The 22402-nt window shown below is 48.5% G+C and overlaps 1 protein-coding gene across 3 annotated transcripts in view; it reads right to left on the reverse strand.

Annotated features, from left to right (window-relative positions):
• Positions 1-1845: 1845 nt before the first annotated feature.
• HSF5 (heat shock transcription factor 5) overlaps positions 1846-22402 on the reverse strand; it is a 60909-nt gene continuing 40352 nt past the window's right edge. For 2 of the 3 annotated variants that reach the window (XM_039507652.1, XM_039507653.1), the window contains exon 6: positions 1846-4038. In XM_039507652.1, coding sequence (XP_039363586.1) covers positions 3971-4038 — 68 coding nt within the window. In that variant the 3' untranslated portion in view covers positions 1846-3970. The remainder of the gene's footprint in view (positions 4039-22402) is intronic. The other variant, XR_005590068.1, reaches the window with a different exon arrangement.

Here is a 22402-nt window from a genome sequence, read left to right on the forward strand (position 1 = left end):
CCTGCAGGAATCTCCAGGGGCTGAAACAGATGGAAATGTTTCTATAAATCCTGGACAAAACCAACTTTTAACAGCTTAGCAAAAACTGTCTCTTACTTTACCAACCTGTTACTTAGAAAAAAATAATTCTCTCTCACACACACACACGTGCGCGCGCACAAAATGCAGGTAGATAGGAATGGAATTCCACAGCCCGAAAGACAATCCAATAAGATCAAAGGTAGAAATTTACTCCAGGCTGAAAGTTCCTGGGCCAGGCATGGCTGAAAGTTAAGTGTCCAAACGCAATCGAAAGAGCTTAGAATGAATCCAAAAGCATTTCTGAATACTCCGTTCAAATAAAAAAGTCTCTCTCTTCTCGTTACAGCACATACAATGATCAGCTTGAAATGTGGGGAGCGAGAAAGAAAAAGTTTGGAAATATCAGCAACAATCCAGCAGCAAACCTAGGCAGACTGCTATCAGTATAAAGTAGGCAACAAATCCCAGAAGCAAGGACTCTGAATCCTGAGGTGGACTTGGAAAGTGATGTAGATGTCGGGGAAGAGCTTTCCTTCCAGAAAAACACTTCTGGATCGACTCCCTGGAGGAGGAAGCCTGTGGTTTGCAGTTTGTGTTCCTCAGCTCTCTGCCTCCCTCCCCTGGGACTGCAAGCTTTCTCTCTACCTGCTGACACAAAGTGAGGGTGGAGCAGTCATAGGCAACAACCCCACCCCCTTGATGTCTGGTTCTCAATGCTCCTGGACTCCCTCTCCTGATCCACAGCTAAACTGCATTCAACACATCCCTTACTAACTTACTAACGATTAAGCTATCACATATAAATCAGGGTCATTGACTGGTCCTTCAAACTGACATTAAAGCAAAGTCTGTGACCAACATAGCAAAGATAAAAATAAATAAATTAAAATGCAAAGTCAGATCAATAAACAAATGAAGTAGGGAATTTATCAGTGGGATGGCAGGCTCTTTCCCAGCCTTCCCGTGACACTCTGAATGGCATCAAGCCAGTATCTGAAGCAACTCCCCTCTGTAGAATGTTCTGATTTATTGCAGCCTTATGTCTTCAGCCCTGGGAAGGACTCTGTCCATTTCACGCACAGCTTTTCTTCAGCTCTTGCTAATTTAGATTCAGTAGCCCTTTTCTAGTTGCTACTGCAAGAACGTTTCAGGTCAGGCTGATGTCAGAGGTCTGGAATTCAACTGTTATTCTCCTCTGACATCACTGGGAGGTGAATAATACTATAGGTCAGACCTATAACCTCAAAGTTAGGTTGCAAGTGGAAGTTTGTAACTAGGCATGTGATGGATCTGTGTTGAGGAGGAATCTCGGAAAGATATACAAACCCCTCCAAATATATACCATACAGAAAATATGCTATCCTATCCATCCAGCCTCTCATTAAGCTAGTTAGGAGAGAATCTCTATAAAACATGTTGCTTCTGAAAAAGGAATTGCACTCAAAAACATGACCGATTAATGACCCTTTGGGTACACATGGAGCCAAATTCATCCCTGGTGAACTCCACAGAAGTCAATGGAGTTACACAAGGGGGAAATCTGGTAGACTATACTTTTAAGAAGCCTATCAGTGTGGCAATGATTTTTTTAAATTTATAAAGGTGCTATCAGGAACTATTGGTTAAAATATTTATTTTTAAATATCTACATTTTAAAATTTAACACACATATTGAGAATATAAATGCAACATCTATTTCACTTTAACAACTTTGGTTGCAGATAACTGCAACCAGGATCTGTATGTGCTGCTGTAATTTTACATCTCAGTGTAACCAAACTTCACACCCTTCCCATTAACAAGAAAATAGTAAAACAATGTGCCTGGTTGGAGCAGTCACACTTTATTATTTACTGACTGAAATACATCCATGCTAAAAGTGCCGAAATATTGAGATGTCCAGTCTGCCAGGTTACCCAAGACTTGTTTGTTTTGTGCAATACTAAACGGATTTCTTTACACAGTGAATGTCCTTTCTCTTCTGCCCTCTCACAATGTGCCTGAGAGTTAATGAAGGATAAGGAAAGCTACAGCTGATAGTACTGTGCATGTAAAGTATGGCAGGAGATCCAGCTCCATGGCCTTTTTTAATTCAGAAAGGTAATAAATACTAGGATTTCGTAATTAATCATTAAAACAACAGAACCTTAAACCATGCCAAGACTCCTTGACTCACCTCTCCAAAAGAACATCACATCTTTTGGTGTAGACAGGACTGAGAAAGTTAAGACAGGAAGCTTCCTTACTTCATATGTAACAGCTCCAGTCTGGCAATGCAGAATTCCAGTGATCCCTATAACTTCATATTCACTTCTTAGTCAGGGCAGCTGAACTACACAGGACTCTCTTCAAAACCTGCCATCAGTCCCTTAATGGCAGAAACTGCTAGAGGGTAATGAGGCTCTCCCCTATTCCAACAGCATCCTCTGCAGTAGTCCCAAGCCCTGCCAGCCTGGGGTGCAACAAACCAAACTCAGATTTCAGTGTTCCTGCAGTATTGCTGAACTCCTTTTCCCTTTAACTATTTGAATGTATAAAGTCCACTTTTTCCTATTGGGTTTCCACATATTCTAATTTGACTGCAGGGCCTGAGAAGATGCAACCCCCTAAAACATTCAAGGCCTCTGAAAACTTACTGTATGCATACAACAAAAGATGTAAAATGGCAGCTCTGAGGAAGGTCAGTATAGCAGTACTCCTGCTAGTGTGCCATGACCAAGAGCATCCCCCAGCTTCCAACTTTCTAGTCTGGAGCCTTGGTAGGGGTTTAAAAGGTCTGATCTTGGTTCATCCTACCATCCAGAGTTTTTCTGTGAGGTCCTGAACATAGCTGTAAGCTGTAGAAAGATTTAGAGGCCATAACTTGGTTTCTGACAAATAAAGGCCTATTCGCTCTGTTTCTTCCTTGTGCATTTTCCCAATTATATTGGACTGAGTCTCACTGACTATAAAGATACATGAACAGGCAGGAAACAATTAGAGTTACATTTTTCAATGCTGCCTCATTCACATATATTATCCTAACACAACAAATATTGCACATGCATCCTTTATCCCTCTGTCAGTATTTCAACAATAAATATTAATACAAATACATAGCTGTTAAAAACCTTAACTCTACTGTCAATATAAATAAAATTATATTAAACAAGTGTCTTGTGAAGACCTACTTAAAATAAGCAATGCAGTAAACAAAGAGATGACTTACCATTATAGATATCGCTAGAATCAAATGAAATTATTAAAACAGAAGAATGTTTCATTTATGTAAAAGATCCAGCGGCTGTTGTGTGTGGTGGATGTTCATCAGTTGGACACACTTGCTGATGAAACAGAGCACTGTGCTTGGAAGGAAGAGCATTTCCTGAGTAATCACTTAGAAAATGAGCTCACTTTTCTCTCCTGGAATCCCTGACTCACTCAGACCTGGAATCTTGTGACCTCCCAATGTTTTTGTTTCTCATACAATTCCCTTTAAAGGGCTGCAGTAACTCCAAGGAGATGCACTGTTAGCACAAAACTGGGGCTGTGCTGACTATACTCCCCAACAAAGTGAAGTAGAGAGATTCCAAATACAACATGAGAAACAGCTTGCTCCCCAGTAAGAAAGTCTTGCGGAGGCTTTTAAGGTTTCCTGTTTACAGAGAGTCCAAGCTTTTTGTTTCTAAGCAATTTTAGAAACTTACAAATTACTACATATTAAACACTCTGGCCGCTAGATGTTTTACAATCTGTCAAAGTAGAAAATGTAACAAAAGAGATTCAGTAAACAATGAAGTGACTAGTTCCCCATAAAACTCACAACAAAAGCAAAAGGAAAGAGATTTTTTTTTTAAACAGTTGAAAAGTTCCAAAGTGCATATTGTGTGCAAAGCACTGCCTCTGGGGTCTGATATGGAGAACCCAGTTGGCAGTTACTGCACATTTTCACATGCTTGTCACCCACTTCTCACTCTCTTAATTCTTCTTTTGGAAAGTGCTCCTGTTTGCAAGCTACATCCACCAGTAGATGGAGATCTAGGAGGAAAAAAAGGAGCAGTTATACAGTACACATGAGTGCTTCTCACCTAACTACATCTAGGGCAGGGTTCTCAAGTCTCTTCTCATCTACGTTCTGGGAGCTGGTATAAAATGTAGCCACAGCCAGCATAAACCTCAAGAGTTTGCTGGCCATTGTCTAGGAATACCAAGTGCTCAGACTTTGGGCACCTGCACCTTTCTAAACAATTTTTATCTGACATACACCTATCTAGACTGAGGTGAAACATTTCACAGCTGATTGTTAGTTTATTTGTGCTGCCGCATGCCAGAATTTTAGTCCTTAGGCATCTACAGTTTCCTGCTCTCTCCTACAATACAAATGAAGTGTCCACAACCATCCTGTACACAGAGGTCAGTTAGGAAAAGCATAAGCAGAGTTCAAAATCAACCATATACTGTCCTCAAATGAAGATAACTTCGGAAAAACATGGACCAATGTTCCTCTCCGAAACTTACATTTCTTAAGCAGAGTGAAGATATTCTGGATGTACCCTTGGGCTAGATTAAGGCATAGGCTCTGTAAATGCCATGGGCCCCAGCTCCTGGAGTCATGTGATTACATCAGAAATTCATCTTTAAAAAATGAAAGAGTTTCCTAGCCCTCAAAGTAGGAAAGAAAAACTTGAAAATATGATTCAAGTGTATTGATGCAGTGAAGTCAACAGACAAGACTTACCTGTACTGTAATTGTTGTTCTTTAAGATGAGGGTGCAGAAATGTATTCCACTCAGGTGTGCGTGCGAAAGGGCATTAAAGTCAAAGAACTTCCTTAGCAGTATCTGTAGGGGTGGCATGCATGCTCTGGTCCTGAGCTACTCCCCTGGCTATTTAAGGGCAGCACCACGCTGACCCCCCCTCGGTTCCTCCACACCAAACATCAAGAATTTAGACTCCAATGCTGAGGGGCTGGAGAGTGGGTCGTGGAATACCCATTGCCATGGATCCACAGGATCAGTGCTATGCCCTCAACTTTGGCACAGTCATTTGGAGGAGCCCCTTTGATGTGCCCAACTCACAGGGGGTCCTAAGCTTCCTTCAGGGTAGGCCACGCAGCCTCGCCACTTCCTGAGACTGAACCTCTGAGCTTTAGCACTCCTGCTTCACACGGTGAGCTCTGCTCAGCATGTCCAACTGAGATAGATTCCTGGTAGAAACTTGTACTCTCTTCAGGAATTAATGCACCTCACCAAGCATTTACAGTGACACTCAAGCAGTATTTTCCAAACAGTAGGGCTTATTAAGTCAACTGGAATACGGCATAGAAAACCCTTAGGTCAACACAGAGAAATAAAGGTTAAAGCATTCTGGTTAGCCCCAAGTCCTAGCCAAGCTGTACTAAAACTCAATTTTCAGGTTCTGTCTGTCTCTCTCAGGAAATGTCTATATGTACAGCGCATCTGGTGAAGACACTCTCCAGCACAGAGCGTCTTCACCAGATGCACTTCAGCTGTATCGGTACAGCTGTGCCCGCTCGAGCGCTGTACATAGCACTGTGCACACAAACACTTATGTAAGTGTAAGTATGTTGCTCAGGAGGGTGGTTTATTCACAACCCTGAGCAACATAAATTATGCTAACACAGGCTGTAGATATAGCCTCAGTTTGACCTCCTTAATCAGTTCCCAGATGAGAGAGCCCCTCAGCTTCCTCCAGAAGCCAACACTTTATCCTCCACTTCCAGTTCTTTGTCCTTGAGCTGGGGTCTTTCCTCAGCATCCCTGTTTAGAGGCAGGGAAATCCATCTTTCTCTGGGTCATTGGTTGCTATGGATCAATGGCCTGGTGATTGGGTTTTCCACTGTCTCCTCAGCCAGTCCTTTTTAATGACCCATTCAGGCTCAGAAAGCTAGATCTCTCTCTCTCTCTCACACACACACACACACACACACACACACACACACACACACACACACACACACACACACACACACACACACACACACACACACACACACACACACACACACACACACACACACACACACACACACACACACACACGCTATGTCTCTTAGCCTGCCCTCAGAGCAAACATGGTTCTTTTTTCCCCACTGGGTCATGCAAAATATAAGGGAAACTGAGGCACACAGAGATTCATAAAAATATTACAGAAAATTCCCACTCTATCACACACAGCTGCTCCCACATCTTGAAGAACAATTGTTACAATACAGGTAAGTAACCGTTTTTTTTCTTTTTCAAGTGGTTGCAGATGTATTCCACTGAGGTGGCTCACCAACAGTATCAGAAGGAGATGGACTCGGAGTTTAATTAAGAAGTGCCTGCAACACTGTCTTCCCAAAATTCACATCTAAAGGTAATAATTGGAGATATACCAATCTCCTAGAACTGGAAGGGACCTTAAAAGGTCATTGAGTCGAGTCCAGTCCCCTGCCTTCACTAGGAGGACCAATTTTTTGCCCCAGATCCTGAAGTGGTCTCCTCAAGGATTGAACTCACAACCCTGGGTTTAGCAGGCCAATGCTCAAACCACTGAGCTATCCCTCCCCCTCCTGAGCACATCTGATCTGGATGCAGTCATAGTAGCATAATTGTTTGTTAAGAGTATGTATGGAAGACCAAGTAGCAGCCCTGCATATGTCCAATATTGTAATATCGCTGAGAAATGTGATTGAAGCTGTTTCGGACCTCTTCAAATGAGTTCTTAACCTGTGCAGAGGTGAAATCCAAGCCACCACATAAGCCGTTGTAATAAAGGATGTTATCTACCAGGAAATCATCTGCACCAAAACCACTTGACCCATCATATAATCCACAAAAGAAACAAAAAGATGAATGAAATGGCTTACTTATTTCCAAGTAAAATGCTAAACATTGTCTCACATCCAAGGAATGAAGACATTGTTCGTCAGCACTTGAATGAGGTTTGGGAAAAAATACAGGTAAGTGACTAGTCTGGTTAAGATGAAATTGTGATGCCACCTTACACAAAAACTCAGGATGAAGTCTCAAAGCAATCTTGTCCAGTAAAAACTACGTATATGGAGGGTTTGTCATTAGGGCCTGCAGCTCACTAACTTTTCTCACAGAAGTTATGGCCACAAGAAATGCTTTATTTTGGCATAGTAGAGACATAGAACAAGTTGCCAAGGGCTCCAATGGAGGTACCATGAGTAGGGTCCTTCCATATGAACAGCCGTGAAAAACATATCACAGACTGTGAAATCTGGTCTTTTGTGTACTTTTACCCTATATTATACAGATTTCACAAGGGAGACCAGTGTTTCTTAAACTGGGGGTCCCAACCCAAAAGAGGGTTGTGGGGAGGGGTCAAGGTCACTGAAGTGGGGATTGTGGTATTGCTACCTTTATTTCTGTGGTGTCTTCAGAGCTGGGCGGCTGGAGAGCACGTTGCTGGCCAGCTGCCCAGCTCTGAAGGTAGCGATGCAGCCTGCAGCAGCACAGAAGTAAAGGTGGCAATATCCTGTAATGACACCCTTATTTCTACACTGCTGCTGGCAGTTGCGCTGCCTTCAGAACTGGGCTCCCAGCCAGCAGCCACAGAACTTCCTGCAGCTGGGGGAGGTTCCTGGAGGTGAGTCTGACCCAGCCCTGGGAACGGGCCCTGCAGGGGAGGAGGAAGTCCTGTCACTCACCAGCCTGGTTAGGACCAGCAGCTGGAGCCCGGCATACAGTAGGAGCTTTCAGCCAGCGTGCCCTGAGCCCTGCCCCTCCCCGAGCCCAATGCCCCAGCGCTCAGGGGTTAAAGAGGCCTTGGACTAGTTGTGTGGGTGGGGGAGGTGACCATAGGACCCCCCCACAACATCGCCCACCTGTAAGGCCAGCCCTGTCCCCCCCACAAAGTGAAGCCCCCTCCATACTATGCCACCCTCACTTCTGTGCTGCTGCTGGAGGCGGCGAGAGAGCAGTGGCTGTTGGCCAGGCGCCCAGCTCTGAAGGCAGCTCTGCCACCAGCAACAGCGCAAAAGTAAGGGTGGCAATATCGCAAACTCCCCTCCACATTACATCCTTTTGGGTTGGGACCCCCATGATTACAACACTATAAAATTTCAGATTTAAGTCTCTGAAATCATGAAATTTATGATTTTTAAAATCCTATGACTGTGAACTTGACCAAAATTGACCATGAATTTGGTAGAGCCCTGGCCAAAACAGGGTTACGGTCCCACTGAGAATCAATTCCTTCACTGGTGGAAAGAGACAAGTGAGCCGTTTCAGAAATCTGACTACCAAAGAGTTCAAGAAGATTGATTTTCCCTTGAACTGGAGGATGTAAAACCAAAACTGAATGACAAACCAGATGACTGGAGGTATAACAAGTATTCCACAATGTTCTGAACACACGACTGCATTGTTGAGTCCCCCAGACAAGGGACCAGATGGAAAAATGATTCCATTTTGCCACATAAGGAGTCCTAATAGAGGGCTTTCTACTGTTCAGTAGAAATTGTCAAACAGCTTCAGAACAGGGCTTCTCTTGTCTAGCCACACAGCATCCATGCTGGGAAGTGTAGACTGTTCAGCGCAGGATGTGAAATCTGACCACGGTATGAAATCAATGGATCGGGACATGGAAGAGGAATGGATGGAAGAACAGAAAGACTGAGGAGATTGGAAAACCAACACTGTCTCAGCCAAACTGATGCAATGAGAATCAGTCTGGCATGATCCATCCTTATCCTGAGCATTACCTAAGGAATGGGAGCAAAGTATACATCTGAGCTGATTCCCAACTCAGATGAAGTGTGTCTGTCATGGAATCCAGACTGAGATCCATTTGAGAGCAAAATTGATGGCACTTTTTGTAGTCCTTCATTGCAAACAGGTTAACAGCAGGAATACACCATTCTCTGAATATGTACCTCAGCACACTGCTCTTCAGAGATCATTCGTGATTCTGAGAGAAATTCCTGCTGAGATGATCAGCCACGTGATTCTGGGCACTTGGTAAATGAACGGCTGTGAGAATGAAGTTCTCTTCAATGCAGAATTGGCAGAAATTTACTGCCTCCTGACAAAGCTGATAGGAGTGGTCTCCCCTGTTTGTTCACATAATACATTGCTGTGGTGTTGTCGGTGAGTATGTGAACCACTATGCCCCTGATCTGTGCTTAACATTCCTTGTGTGCATTGTAAGCGACAAGAAGTTCTGGAGAAAATAATATACAAAACTGAATTGCTTGCAAAATTATAAAGTGAAACACTTTATACACCCACTTCTATAATAAACCCCTAGTCTCTGGATGAGTTACTAAGGTCCTCAAATCATGATTTAAAGACTTCAAGTTACAGAGAAGCCACCATTTACACTAGTTCAAACCTGCAAGTGACCCATACCCTATCCTGCAGAGGAAGGCCAAAAACCCCAGGGTCTCTGCCAATCTGATCTGGAGGAAAAACCATCCAAGACAGATGGCTCTCCAGCATCTTTTGGAAAACTTCCAGTGAAGGAGCTTCTACAAGTTTGTTCCATCATCCTACTGTTCTTGCAGTTAGGAAGTTATTCTTGAGATTTAATCTAAATCTGCTATGCTGTAGTTAGAATCCATTGCCTCTTGTCCTGCCCTCTGTGGCAAGAGAGAATTTTTCTCCATCTTTTTTATGGCAGCCTTTCAAGTATTTGAAGATCGCTATCATATTCACCCACTCCTTTAATCTCCTCTTTTCCAAACTAAACATAGCCAGTTCCTTTAGCCTTTGTTTATATGGCTTGCATTCCATTCCTTTGATTATCTTTGTTGCTCGCCTCTGGATCCTTTCCAGTTTCTCTACATCCTTTCTATACATTGGTGAACAAAACTGGACACAGTACTCCAGCTGAGGCCTAACCAGCACAGAGTAGAGCGGTACTGTTACCTCCCGTGACTTGCATGCTATGACTCCCTAAAAGTCTCAGTCAATGGCACATTATTGAGGGAAGTGATGAAAACTATGTGGGTTCAAGTCAAGTGTTCAGGAGGATCTCTGTTAGCACATAGCAGGTATGTATACAGACCAAAACCCACTTGGCCACTGTGAAGGCATTGGTTGTCCTGTTATCTATTTCACTAAGAGTCTTGATGAGGCTCTAAGTGATGTAGTCCGCAGGGCCGGCTCTGGCTTTTTTGCCGCCCCAAGCAAAAAAAAAAAAAGGCAGCAAACCTGTGGAGCGGCCGGAGCAGCAGAGCAAAAAAAAACCGTGCAGGGCGGCCGGAGAGCAAGTGCAGGGGGACTCCCAGTGCTGCAGACATGTCCCGGGCAGTGAGGGGGAGGGGGAAGGAGTGGGCGGGGAGAGAGAGGGGGGCAGCCGGAGCTTCCACCGTGCCGCCTGCTGGGAGGGCGCTGCGCCGCTGCAGTCGGCGGGGAGGGAAGGTTGCGGGCTGCCCTGCTGGGCTTGCTCCAGACCTAGCACCAGCTGGGGCAGACGGAGGGCGCAGCCCACTTCCATCAGGGTGCTCCCCTCCTCGGCGCCGCTGCCCCCTACAGGGCATCCGGAGCAGCGAACCAAAAAGAAAAAAAAAACAAAAAAAGTATTTGAGGGAATGCTGCCCCTTAGAATCTGCCGCCCCAAGCACGAGCTTGCTCGGCTGGTGCCTGGAGCTGGCCCTGGTAGTCCAGTACATGTAAACGGACACTGCTCTATGCACACCTAGTGTTTGGAGTTTTACTTTGGCTATGGAAGAAAGGGGTTTGGGGGAAAAAAACAGGAGGATGAATAGTCTGGCTAATGTGAAACACTGAGACAACCCTAAGAAGGAATTCTATGTGGGTATGTCTACCCTGCAATTATTAAACCTTCTTTTGCCAGGGCCTCTGAAACCAGGGTATGGTTTCATAAGCCAAAGCAAAAGGGAATACTCGGGGTCCCTCAGAATAATGGTGGAGAAAGTAACTCCATTTATGTCAATGTCATTTAGTGGGAGTAGTGTTCCAGCCTGTCCATGAATGTAGACTCCTGAGAAGCAAAAAACTCTGGCATTGTTAACTTTTCCAGTACAGCCCAAGCTGATGCTCGTAAATTGGCCTCTGTGGTCTAAGAGGGCCCACATAACAATGAAGTAGTATCCTTTGCGGTTTATGTACTCATGTTCTCCTTGAGGAGGGCAAATTATGGGTCCATGAGTCCCGTCAATTGCCCTGGAGCAGTAAGGAAACCCTATTCTTTCAGCCAGCAATTACCTCTGGAATATCTTTACTGCCCACCACACACGGGGTAAACCACACACCTGACTGTCTCAGATACCTCCATCACCACTTTACCCACAGTTGACTTTCCAACTCTAAACTGGTTGACAATGGATCTGTAGCAGTTCAGGGTAGCCAGCTTCCAGATGGTTACGGCAACACACTTCTGAACCAGCAACGGTGGCCTCAGTTGTGTCTCTACACTAGAGGGTGGGAGCAAGCTGTTCACAAAGCTCCAGAAATGTAGCTTTCTTCATGCGAAAGTTCTGGTCTCACTGCTGGTCAATCCAGATCTACAGGAAAATGTGACCCACCAGTCTGTGCTTCTACATAGGGGGCACCAGCGACTATACCAATTGTACTGAGCAGCATCTGCCAGTGCGAGTCTGCCATGCCAGGGTGGTACTCCTCCTTCTCCATCAGGAAATCCATCAGGTATCTTGGGTGGGACAGAAAACACTACTGAAATGTCCACCAGCACCTAACAAATGCTCTGCCAGTTTCCTGACACAGGAGTGACAGCGCAAGCAAGAGAAGTTCTTCAAAAGGTGCGTCCATGTTGCTAGCTCCAGTAGCTGGGAGCGCACCGACCAAAATGACTGCTCAACGGACTGTATTGGTAGGCTGTTCAAACTTCCTGTAGTCTGCAGGGTAGGCAGCACAGTTTTCTCACAGTGCATCACGATCATGGGGCTAGAGTGGCCACATTTTGGGAAGGAGCTAAGGACTTTGGGATATGGTTGATTTGTCTCAGGTCTGCGCGCTGCAGTGTGGATGCCAGAGCCCCCAAGTTTGAGCACGAGTTAGAAAATTCTTAATATAGGATTAAAAAACAGTGTAGGCGCTCAAGCCCAAGGTTCCCTAACATGGGTCGGCTTACTCAAGTCCCACTAACCCCTGGGTTTACACTGCAACACAAGAGAGTTGGTGGCCATGGGCTCAGAGGGAGGGCCCATCAATCAGTTAGCACTACATTGAGATCCAAAGAGGAGGCGTTCTTTGATTGGAAGAAAGGCATGGGCAAGTTCTTTGAGAAATATTGTCACAGTAGGGTGAGAAAATATGTGGGCCTGTAGCAGAGGCTATTCACTGCTTGAGAGAGAATGAGTGATCCAAAATACTGTGGATTGTCGCTTGCAGAGGAGCATAATTTTGTCATGCAAAAACAAATAAAGAATATTTTCCATTTGGCTCAATAAGTTCATCTCATTGTGGGCTTTCTACTTTGGTACAGAATATCTAGGACTGCCACAGAGCGGTCCTTTTCAGTAGTGGTCAGCCAGATAACATCCAGGCTATCAGTTGTAGACACTCTGGCTCTAGCTGAAGAACTGGGCTGTTGCTCTGAGACAGTAGCAGTGAGTGGAGCCGGTAGGGTTATTAGCTTCCAAATGGAGTCTCACTAGTTCAGGCATGTCGCTAAAAGGCGCGTAGAGTAGCCAAAGCCTTAGTTTGTGACAAGTTGGAGTGTGAATCTAGCCTGACAGCACTAGCCTGCCATGGACTAACTGTCCATGTGCACTCTGCTGGTGCGCCTATTAACAGTTTGTTAACACACTTTGATCTAATTCTCTTTGAAATGGGACTTGAAATCAGAGTATTAAAAAACTCTGTGTGTGTCAGCAGGGTCCACACCAACAGATAGTCCCCAGCAAGCTAGTGCTGGCAGAGTAGATTCACACACCAGCTTGCCTCTAAGATAAATGTTCATGTAGGCAAGCCCTGTTCATGCTGCTACAAAATCTGACTACTGCTTGCAATTTTAAGCCAGCGAGTCTTTCCTTACTAGTGCACTTTTTCTTCTGTCACATGGTTTCTAAAGCCCTCAACCGAATTCCTTGTTTGCCTATTAATCATCCCATGTAAGTGAAACATTGCCCTAAAGTTCAGATTGAGTGGGGAGCCTCTGGGTGGGGACTGTGGATCCCCATGAACTGTCCGCAATTGAAACAAACAGCCTAGTAGACTTTCAGAAAGTTTTAGTTCTGTTCAGATAAAAGGCTAATGACCATCTGACAACTAACATATGGACTGCCAAGTCTGATGTAGTTTTGAGGGGAAAAATTGGGATATGGATGGTCTTGTTTATATGAAATTGAGAAGACACCTTGGGTCAGAACTTGGTATGTAGTCACAATACTTTGTCCTTTAAAACACTGTAAAAGGCGGCGGCAGTGGGGGGGAGGGATCTGCTACTAAAGCCTCCAATTCTCCAACCCTCCAAGCAGAAGTTATGGCTACCAAGAAAACTGTTTCAATAGCTAGGAGAAGCAGCAAACATGTAGCCAATGGTTCAAAGGGGTGTTTCATAAGGCAATTAAGAACGAGGTTCAAGTCCCATAGTGGATCAGGTTCTCCAATCTGTAGAAAGAGGTTCATCAGTCCTTTCAGAAACCTTACGGTCCCGGGGGTAAGAAAAAACTGAAAAACCTTCTACCAGTGAGTGAAAGGTATAGCATTGTTGTATGCCAAATAAAGATATGTGAGTGTCAAAGTCTGGAGCTGAACTGATTTCTTGGGAAGCAGAGTGGAAGGAAGTCTCAGGGGGAATCCCAACACACTAAAACACTCTGTAAAAGCAGGCATGTTTGATGCTCTGTCTCAGGCCGAAGAGAAGGAACTGAGAGCTGTTCACCTCTGCAGTCCTATACATCCTTGCTATTGGGCACGAGTAGAGCACATTTATGGGCCGAATGGGCACTATTACCAAAAAATTTCTGATCACAGGCTCAAAACAGTGGGACGGGGTGCATGCACACCTGAAGAGGAGCACCCATAGGGAAGAAGAAACAGAAATTACAGGCAAATGTTTGAGGACATTGCAAGGACATTTAACCTTCTCAGAGCATCTTTGGACCGTGGGTTCATCGAACTAGTGCAAAAGCTGATTAATGTGGATGATACCTACAGCTGAGTATCAGCCAGTAGTGTGTTACCACTCCCAAGTACAGTTTCAAGGAGATGCCATGATCTAGCTGAATAGGAAAGAACAAATTTATCAGATGACATACCGAAAGATGTGATTGTGGTGGGTATGACCACTGATATGTGAGAGGTAAGTGGGTGAGATAATATCTGTTATTGGATCAACTTTTGTTGGTTGCAGAGGCAAGCTTATGAGCTTCACAGAGCTCTTCTTCAGGTCTGGAAAAAGTAACCATAGTATCACAGCTAATCTGTGGGACAGACTGTTAAGAATACAGCATTAACACATGTTGCAAGAAACCATTTAAAATGAAGTGGCCAATTAATACCTCTGCAGTCATAGCACAAATGAGGGTTCGTGGGTTACTAATTGTAATGAGCCATAAAAACAGTGCCTTTGTTGAAAAAAATGGTTACCTACCTTTTCATAACTGTTGTTCTTCGAGATGTGTTGCTCATGTCCATTCCATCCTAGGTATTTGCACACCCACGTGCACAGTCGGAGATTTTTGCCTTAGCAGTATCTGTAGGATTGGCTGTAGCGCCCCCTGGAGTGCCACGCTCATGTGTTGGTATATTAGATGCTGCTGACCCTACGCCCTCTCAGTTCCTTCTGGTTTGCAGCTCCGACAGAGGGGTAGAAGGGTGGGACACGAGCAACACATCTTGAAGAAAAGACGGTTACTCACCTTTGTAACTGTTGTTCTTCAAGATGTGTTGCTCATATCCATTCCAAGTAGGTGTGTGCGCGCCGCGTGCATGTTCGTCGGAAGATTTTTACCCTAGCAACACTCGGTGGGTCGGCTGAGGCGCCCCCTGGAGTGGTGCCGGATATATACACCCCTGCCGACCCATCTGCCCCTCAGTTTCTTCTTGCCGGCTACTCCAACAGTGGGGAAGGAGGGCGGGTTTGGAATGGATAGGAGCAACACATCTCGAAGAACAACAGTTACAAAGGTGAGAACCGTCTTTTCTTCTTCGAGTGCTTGCTCATATCGATTCCAATTAGGACTCCCAAGCCTTACCTAGGCGGTGGGGTCGGAGTGAGATGTCGCGGAATGAAGTACCGCTGAACCAAATGCCGCGTCATCTCTGGACTGCTGTACTAGTGCATAGTGGGAAGCGAAGGTATGCACAGATGACCAGGTCGCTGCTCTACAGATCTCCTGGATGGGTACATGAGCCAGGAAGGCGGCACATGAAGCTTGAGCCCGAGTGGAGTGGGCTGTGAGGCGGCTAGTCGAAACGTGAGCCAAGTCATAGCAGGCACGGATGCATGAGGTCACCCAAGATGAAATTCGCTGCGAGGAGACCCTTCATCCGGTCTGCCACCACTACAAACAGCTGAGGTGTCTTTCGAAAAGGCTTTGTTCACTCGATGTAAAAAGCGAGAGCCCTATGAACATCCAGAGAGTGCAGCTGTTGCTCTCGACGTGAGGAGTGCGGTTTCGGAAAGAAGACCGGGAGGAAGATGTCCTGGTTGATGTGGAAGGCAAACACCACCTTAGGGAGGAAGGCGGGGTGTGGACGCAGCTGTACCTTATCCTTGTGGAACACCATATACGGGGGATCCGCTGTGAGGGCCCGAAGTTCCGACATTCGCCTTGCCAATGTGATAGCGACGAGGAAGGCTGTCTTCCAGGAAAGGTACAGCAGGGAGCATTGGCTCAAAGGGAGCACTCATGAGCCTAGATAGAACTAAGGTTGAGATCCCATGTAGGGGCCGGACGACGGACCTACGGGTACAAACGCTCTAGGCCTTTGAGGAACCTGGTGACCATAGGGTTAGAAAAGACTGAGCGTCCATTCTCTCCTGGATGAAAGGCTGAAATGGTTGCCAGGTGTACCTTGATGGATGAGACCGCTAGACCATGCTGCTTCAGGGACCAGAGATACTCCAGGATGGTGGGAACTGGTACCTGCATGGGGACAGCATTGTTCTGGGCACACCAGCAGGAAAAACGCTTCCACTTGGCCAGGTATGTGGACCTAGTGGAGGGTTTCCTGCTGCTCAGGAGCACCTGTTGTACAGAGGCAGAACAACGCAGCTCAGAGTGAGTTAATCATGCAGCATCCATGCCATGAGATGGAGGGACTGCAGGTGTGAGTGGCGTAGTCTGCCATGCTCCAGAGTTATGAGGTCCGGCCACAGCGGTAGGGGAAGTGGTGCGAGGAGCGTGGTGTACCAATGCTACCTCGGCCACGCTGGAGCGATCAGGATTAAGTGAGCCTTGTCTCTTTGTAGCTTGAGGAGGACCTTGTGGACCAGTGGGAATGGAGGAAAGGCATAAAACAGATGGTCTTTCCAAGTTATCAGGAATGCGTCTGACAGGAAGCCCGGGGAGCGCCACTGGAGGGAGCAGAACACATGGCACTTCCAATTCTCACGAGAGGCGAAGAGGTCTATGTGGGGAAACCCCCACTTCTGGAAAACAAAATGGATAACGTCCGGACGAATTGACCACTCATGAGCTAGGAAGGATATGCTTAGGTGATCTGCCAAGGTGTTCTGGGCTCCTGGGAGAAAGGACGCCACCAGATCGATTGAATGGGCTATACAAAACTCCCAGAGATGTATGGCTTCCTGACAAAGAAGGGAGGACCGTGCTCCACCTTGCTTGTTGATGTAAAACATGGCCGTTGTGTTATCTGTGAAGACTGTAACACAACGGCCCTGGAGATGTTCGCGGAACACCTGACATGCAAGGCGTACTGCCCTCAGTTCCCTCACGTTGATGTGCAGGATTTCTTCCTGCGCAGACCAAAGGCCTTGCATACGGAGCCCCGCAAGGTGGGCACCCCAGCCTAGAGATGACGCGTCTGTGGTCAGGGCTAGTGAAGGCTGTGGGGCATGGAATGGCATCCCTGCACAGACCAGGGAGGGGTTCATCCACCAAGTCAGCAAGGTTAAGATGTCCTTCGGCACAGTGAGAATCGTGTCCAGGCTGTCTCGGCCTGGCCGGTACACTGAGGAAAGACAGGTCTGAAGTGGACGGAGGCATAGTCTGGCATGTTTGGTCACGAAAGTGCAGGAGGCCATGTGGCCTAGGAGACCGAGACACGTGCGAACTGTCGAGATCGGGAAGCTGTGGAGGCCTTGAATTATTGCTACCATTGCCTGAAAGCGGGGCTGCGGTAAGCACGCCCTGGCGAGATTTGAGTCTAGGATCGCTCCAATGAAGTCTATTCTCTGTGTGGGCACCAGAGTGGACTTTTCGATGTTGAGCATAAGGCCGAGTTGCTCGAACAGTTCTCTGACGAGATGCAGGTGATGCCGCACTTGCGTCTCAGATGGACCTCGAATAAGCCAATCGTTGAGGTATGGGAAGACTTGTATGCGACGTCGACGGAGTGAGGCCGCGAAAACAGCCATACACTTCATGAAGACTCTTGGCGCCGTGGAGAGGCCGAATGGAAGGACTGCAAATTGGAAATGCTGCTGGTTGACCACAAAGCGAAGGTATCACCGGGTAAATCGCTATGTGGAAGTACGCGTCCTTCATATCGAGGGCGGCATACCAGTCTCCAGGATCCAGGGAAGGGATAATGGTTCTCAGGGATACCATGCGGAACTTCAACTTTACCATGAATTTGTTGAGTCCGCGCAGGTCCAGGATGGGCTGCAGACCCCCCTTTGCCTGGGAAATAGGAAGTAGCGGGAGTAAAACCCCTTGCCCCTCAGGTCCTTCAGGACCTCTTCTACTGCTCTGATGTCTAGGAGCATCTGCACTTCCTGTAAGAGGATTTGCTCGTGAGAGGGGTCCCTGAAAAGGGACGGGGAGCGGGGTGGGTGAAACAAACTGAAGATGGCATCCAAATTCCACTGTGCGTAGGACCCAACGATCTGAGGTCACGTGGGACCATGCAGGGAGGAAATAGGAGAGACGGTTGCGGAAGGGTGGGAAAGGATCTGGAAGGAGACTGGTGCTCCGTCCTCAAGCGCACCTTCAAAAGTTTTACTTGGGCCTCGCCGATGGCTTTGGGGGGCCCTGATTCTGGCCTCCTTGGGGATCAGATTGTCTCCTACGGTTACCCCAGCCATGCCTTCTAGTGAAGTCCTGCCGCAGCCGAGGGTTAGGGTAGGTGCGTTGAGGCTGAGGGCAGAAAGGTCTGCATTGAGTTACTGGGGTATGCATCCCCAGTGAGCGCATTATGACTCGGTTGTCCTTGAGGCTCTGAAGCCTGGGATCTGTTTTAACCAAGAACAAGTCTTGGCCCTCAAAGGGCAAGTCCTGAATTGTCTGTTGAAGTTCTGGCGGAAGGCCGGACACCTGTAGCCAGGAGATGCATCGCATGGCCACTCCCGAGGCTAGAGTTCTGGCCGCCGAGTCCGCCGCATCTAAGGACGCCTGAAGGGATGTCCTTGCCACTTTTTTGCCTTCTTCCAGTAAGGCAGCAAACTCTCGTCTGGACTCTTGGGGAACAAGTTCTTTAAACTTCCCCATGGAGGTCCACGTGTTATAGTTATAGCAGCTCAGGAGAGCTTGCTAATTAGCTACCCTAAGCTGTAGGCCTCCAGCTGAGTAGACCTTGTGTCCGAATAAGTCCAGGCGCCTAGCCTCCTTGGACTTAGGGGCAGGAGCTTGCTGGCCATGCCGCTCCCTCTCGTTCACCGACTGTACCACCAGAGAACAAGGGTGAGGGTGCACATAGAGATACTCATAGCCCTTGGATGGTACCATATATTTCCTCTCCACCCCTCTGGCAGTGGGAGGAATAGATGCTGGGGACTGCCAGATCATATCTGCATTGGCCTGTATGGTCCTAATGAAAGGCAGGGCGACCCTTGTAGGCGCATCTGCTGACAAAATGTCAACCACAGGGTCCTCTACTTCTGGTACCTCCTCCACCTGTAGGTTCATATTCTGCGCCACCCTGCGTAGGAGATCTTGGTGAGCTCGGAGATCTATTGGCGGGGGACCAGAAGAGGATGTGCCTGCCACTGCCTCGTCTGGGGAGGAGGAGGAAAGCCCAGGTACCAGTGGATCCTGAGGAAGTTCTGGCTGTGGAGAATCCTGGTGATCGAGGTCCGATACAGCCGGGGCCTGAGTGCGGACTGGCGGGACAGCAGCCTCATCTGTGTCCAGCGGGGGAGGATGGCTCACAGTGGCCTCAGGCATCCGATGGCTGAAATGGGCTGACCGAGAGGCGCCTGAGGGGGCACCTTGGGCTTGATGGTATGCCCAAGGTGTCCAGAAAGACCATTGTGGTGGTCCCTGATCAGGGCCTTGACTCTCATATTGGGCTTGACTAGCGCCCTCTACGTCATGGCCCTGGATATAGTAGCCGCTCCCCGCCTGAGACGATGACGAGTTGTGTGTCGAAGGCCAAGGGGGGGGCCCAAGTGCCCATGAGCGTCTGCGCCGTCCCATGCTGTCAGGTCACGGGTTGGGGCTGGAGACCGGTGCCGGGATCTTCGGCAGTACCGCAATCGAGATCGGGACCGACGGCTATAATGGTACTGGGAGGCCGACCTAGATCTCGACGAGAATCTGCGGCGTCGGGATCAGCTGCGAGGCGACCGATGCCGGGATCGGTGCCGGGACCCGGATCGGTACCGACCATACCGGGAGGGCGTGCGTGAGGTAGAATGGTACTGTGAGTACGACCGGCGCCGCAATGGAGAGCGGTGTCGGAACTGCGAGTGGTGCTGGGACCGGGACTATCGGAGGGATCGGGACTGCAAGCGGGACCGTGTCTATCTGTCACGCCCAAGTAGGCAGGCCTTGTCAAGGCAGGCTTGCCTATCGACTGAACAGCCTGCACCGGCGGTGCCGGGGGCTGAGGTGGTCCAGGCTCCGTCAACGCGATCAGGTCGCGGGTGGTGGAGGTCTCCGGAGTGGACGGGAGGCCGAACTCAACCACGGTGCGCACTGGGGAGCTTGTGAGCACCGGACTCGACGGCCCTTGTGGAGCGGAATCGACGGTGCCGAAGTCTGTGGCGCCAAAGATGACATCCTGGCAGGACGATCCAGTCTGGGCTGTTGCTCCGGTGGCACCACAGGCGGTGCCGAAGCAGCAGGTGGTTTATGCTGCTTCTTAGGCAGCGGAGACAGCGAACAGTGCCAAAACTGTATCGGTGCCGGAGAAGGTCGGTGCCGGGGTTCTTTAGCGGTGCCGGATTGCTCCAATGCCGGAGGGGCGCTTCGGACCAAAGGCGTCTGTTCCGTGCGCAGTACCAAAGGCGCTGGGCTAAGTGTCGCTTCCATTAGGAGCTGTTTTAAACGAAAAGTCCCGCTCCTTCTTCGTTCTAGGCTTAAAAGCCGTGCAAATGCGGCACTTATCAGGCAGATGGGATTCCCCGAGGCACTTCAGACAGGAGTCGTGGGGATCTCCCGTTGGCATCTGCTTGAGGCATGCCGAGCAAGGTTTGAAGCCCGTGACCTGGGCATGGCCCCCGGTACCGGGGTGGAGGGAATGGGATGATCCCCGATCCCCCCAAATACTAAACTCTCTCTCTCTCTATATATATATATACACACACACACACACACACACACACACACACACACTTAGTTATTAGTGTTTTGTGTAACTACAAAACTACTGAACTATTCACAACTATCTATAGAAAAATGAGGAAAGCTAGGGAGGTCGAGATCAGCTATGCTGCGCTCCACAGTTCTAACGACCGTCACGGGTGGTAAGAAGGAACTGAGGGGGCGATGGGTCGGCAGGGATATATATCCAGCGCCATAGCAGCGCCACTCCAGGGGGCACCACAGCCGACCCACTGAGTGTGGCTAGGTTAAAAATCTTCCGACGAATGTGCATGCGGCGCACGCACACCTAATTGGAATCGATATGAGCAAGCACTCGAAGAAGAAAAACAGTTACAAAAGGTTAGCTCATGTCGATTCTATTCTAGGTGACTCACAAGCAGTATCCTTGCAGGTGAGCTAGGAGTTCACAGCCTAGCAGCTTGTAGTACTGCTGTACCAAAGCCAGCATCAGCCTGGTCTGCTGGGTAAGTGCGTACTGGGACGTGAATGTGTGGACAGACAACCAGGTGACCGCCCTACAGATGTCCTGGACAGGCAAATGGGCTAGGAAAGCTGTCGAAGAGGCTTGTGCCCCAGTTGAATAGGTGGTTACAATCGCTGGAGATGGCACCTTTGCCTGAGTGTAGCAGGGTGTAGCCCGAAGATATATCAAGCACCCAATGCTCTGAGGTCAACCACAATCAGGCCAAGCAGAGGGGAGCAGGCGGTTGAGTAAAGAGCAGGGCGGCGGGGGGGGGGGGATCCTGGGAAGTGACTGGGGCGCTGTCCTCACGAGCATCCTCAAAATGCCTGCTTCTGGAAGAACCAGGTTGGGCAGAGGAATAGGAAGATGAAGGATGACGCCGTTTAAATCCTTTATCTCTGTCCTTCTTCCTGTAGGAGCTGGACGGGGGGACACCCCAGGACCTCAACAGAGGGGAAGACATACATGCCTGAGTCTGCCAACTGATCCTCATCGGTGACCGGTAAGGAGAGGGCAAGGACCGGTGCCTGCTCAAAGAGCAGTAACGGGGAGCCGGAGACCGGTGCTGTGACTGGGAACGATCCTGCACCAGAGGGATCAACTCCTGGGAGACCGCTTAGACGATGGTGATCTGCACCATGGGGAACTCTGGCAGAAGGACAGACAGTACCATGGCTACAGGGATCTGCGTTGGGACTCAGGCATCAGGGACCTGTGTCTTCTAACTGGGGACTGAGGCAGCAGTGCCAGGGTCTGAGGCCATGGTGATGGGGACGGCCACTTGTGGTCCGAGGACTGGGAATGCTCCACTGCTTTAGGGGGCGGTCTGATAACCAGCTTGCCCAGAGATGCTGGGGCCTTGGCCGGCTCCGTTGCCTGACTTGGGGTCTGCGGTGCCAGTTGGCCTACTTGCTCTTTGGCCGTTGGGCCCACTTCGGACACAGATGACACTACGAGGGGCCGGGACCCCCTGCCACTCCCAGGATTAGGAGACGGGTCCCTGGCTGGGCTAAGGGGTCCAACTGCAGCAGTACCCCCAAGCACTTCTGGCGAGGGCATGTGGCCTGACACAGGTCCTTTGCCCGAAGCTCCCTTCTTCTGCGATGCTGCCGGGCCTGTCAACTTTGACTGCTTCTTAGGCACTGGTGAAGGGGAACGGTGCCGGGTGTATTCCGATGCTGGTGGTGCACTGCGTGCCGATGCTGAGGTGCTGGGCGTGGAGTGCAATTGAGAAGGCTCCGAGGTAGGATAAAGTACAGTGTCCATGATGAGGGCCCTCAAGTGGATATCACACTCCTTCTGAG

Source organism: Mauremys reevesii, linkage group 20 (genome assembly GCF_016161935.1).
Source record: "Mauremys reevesii isolate NIE-2019 linkage group 20, ASM1616193v1, whole genome shotgun sequence".
Lineage (NCBI taxonomy): Eukaryota > Metazoa > Chordata > Testudines > Geoemydidae > Mauremys > Mauremys reevesii.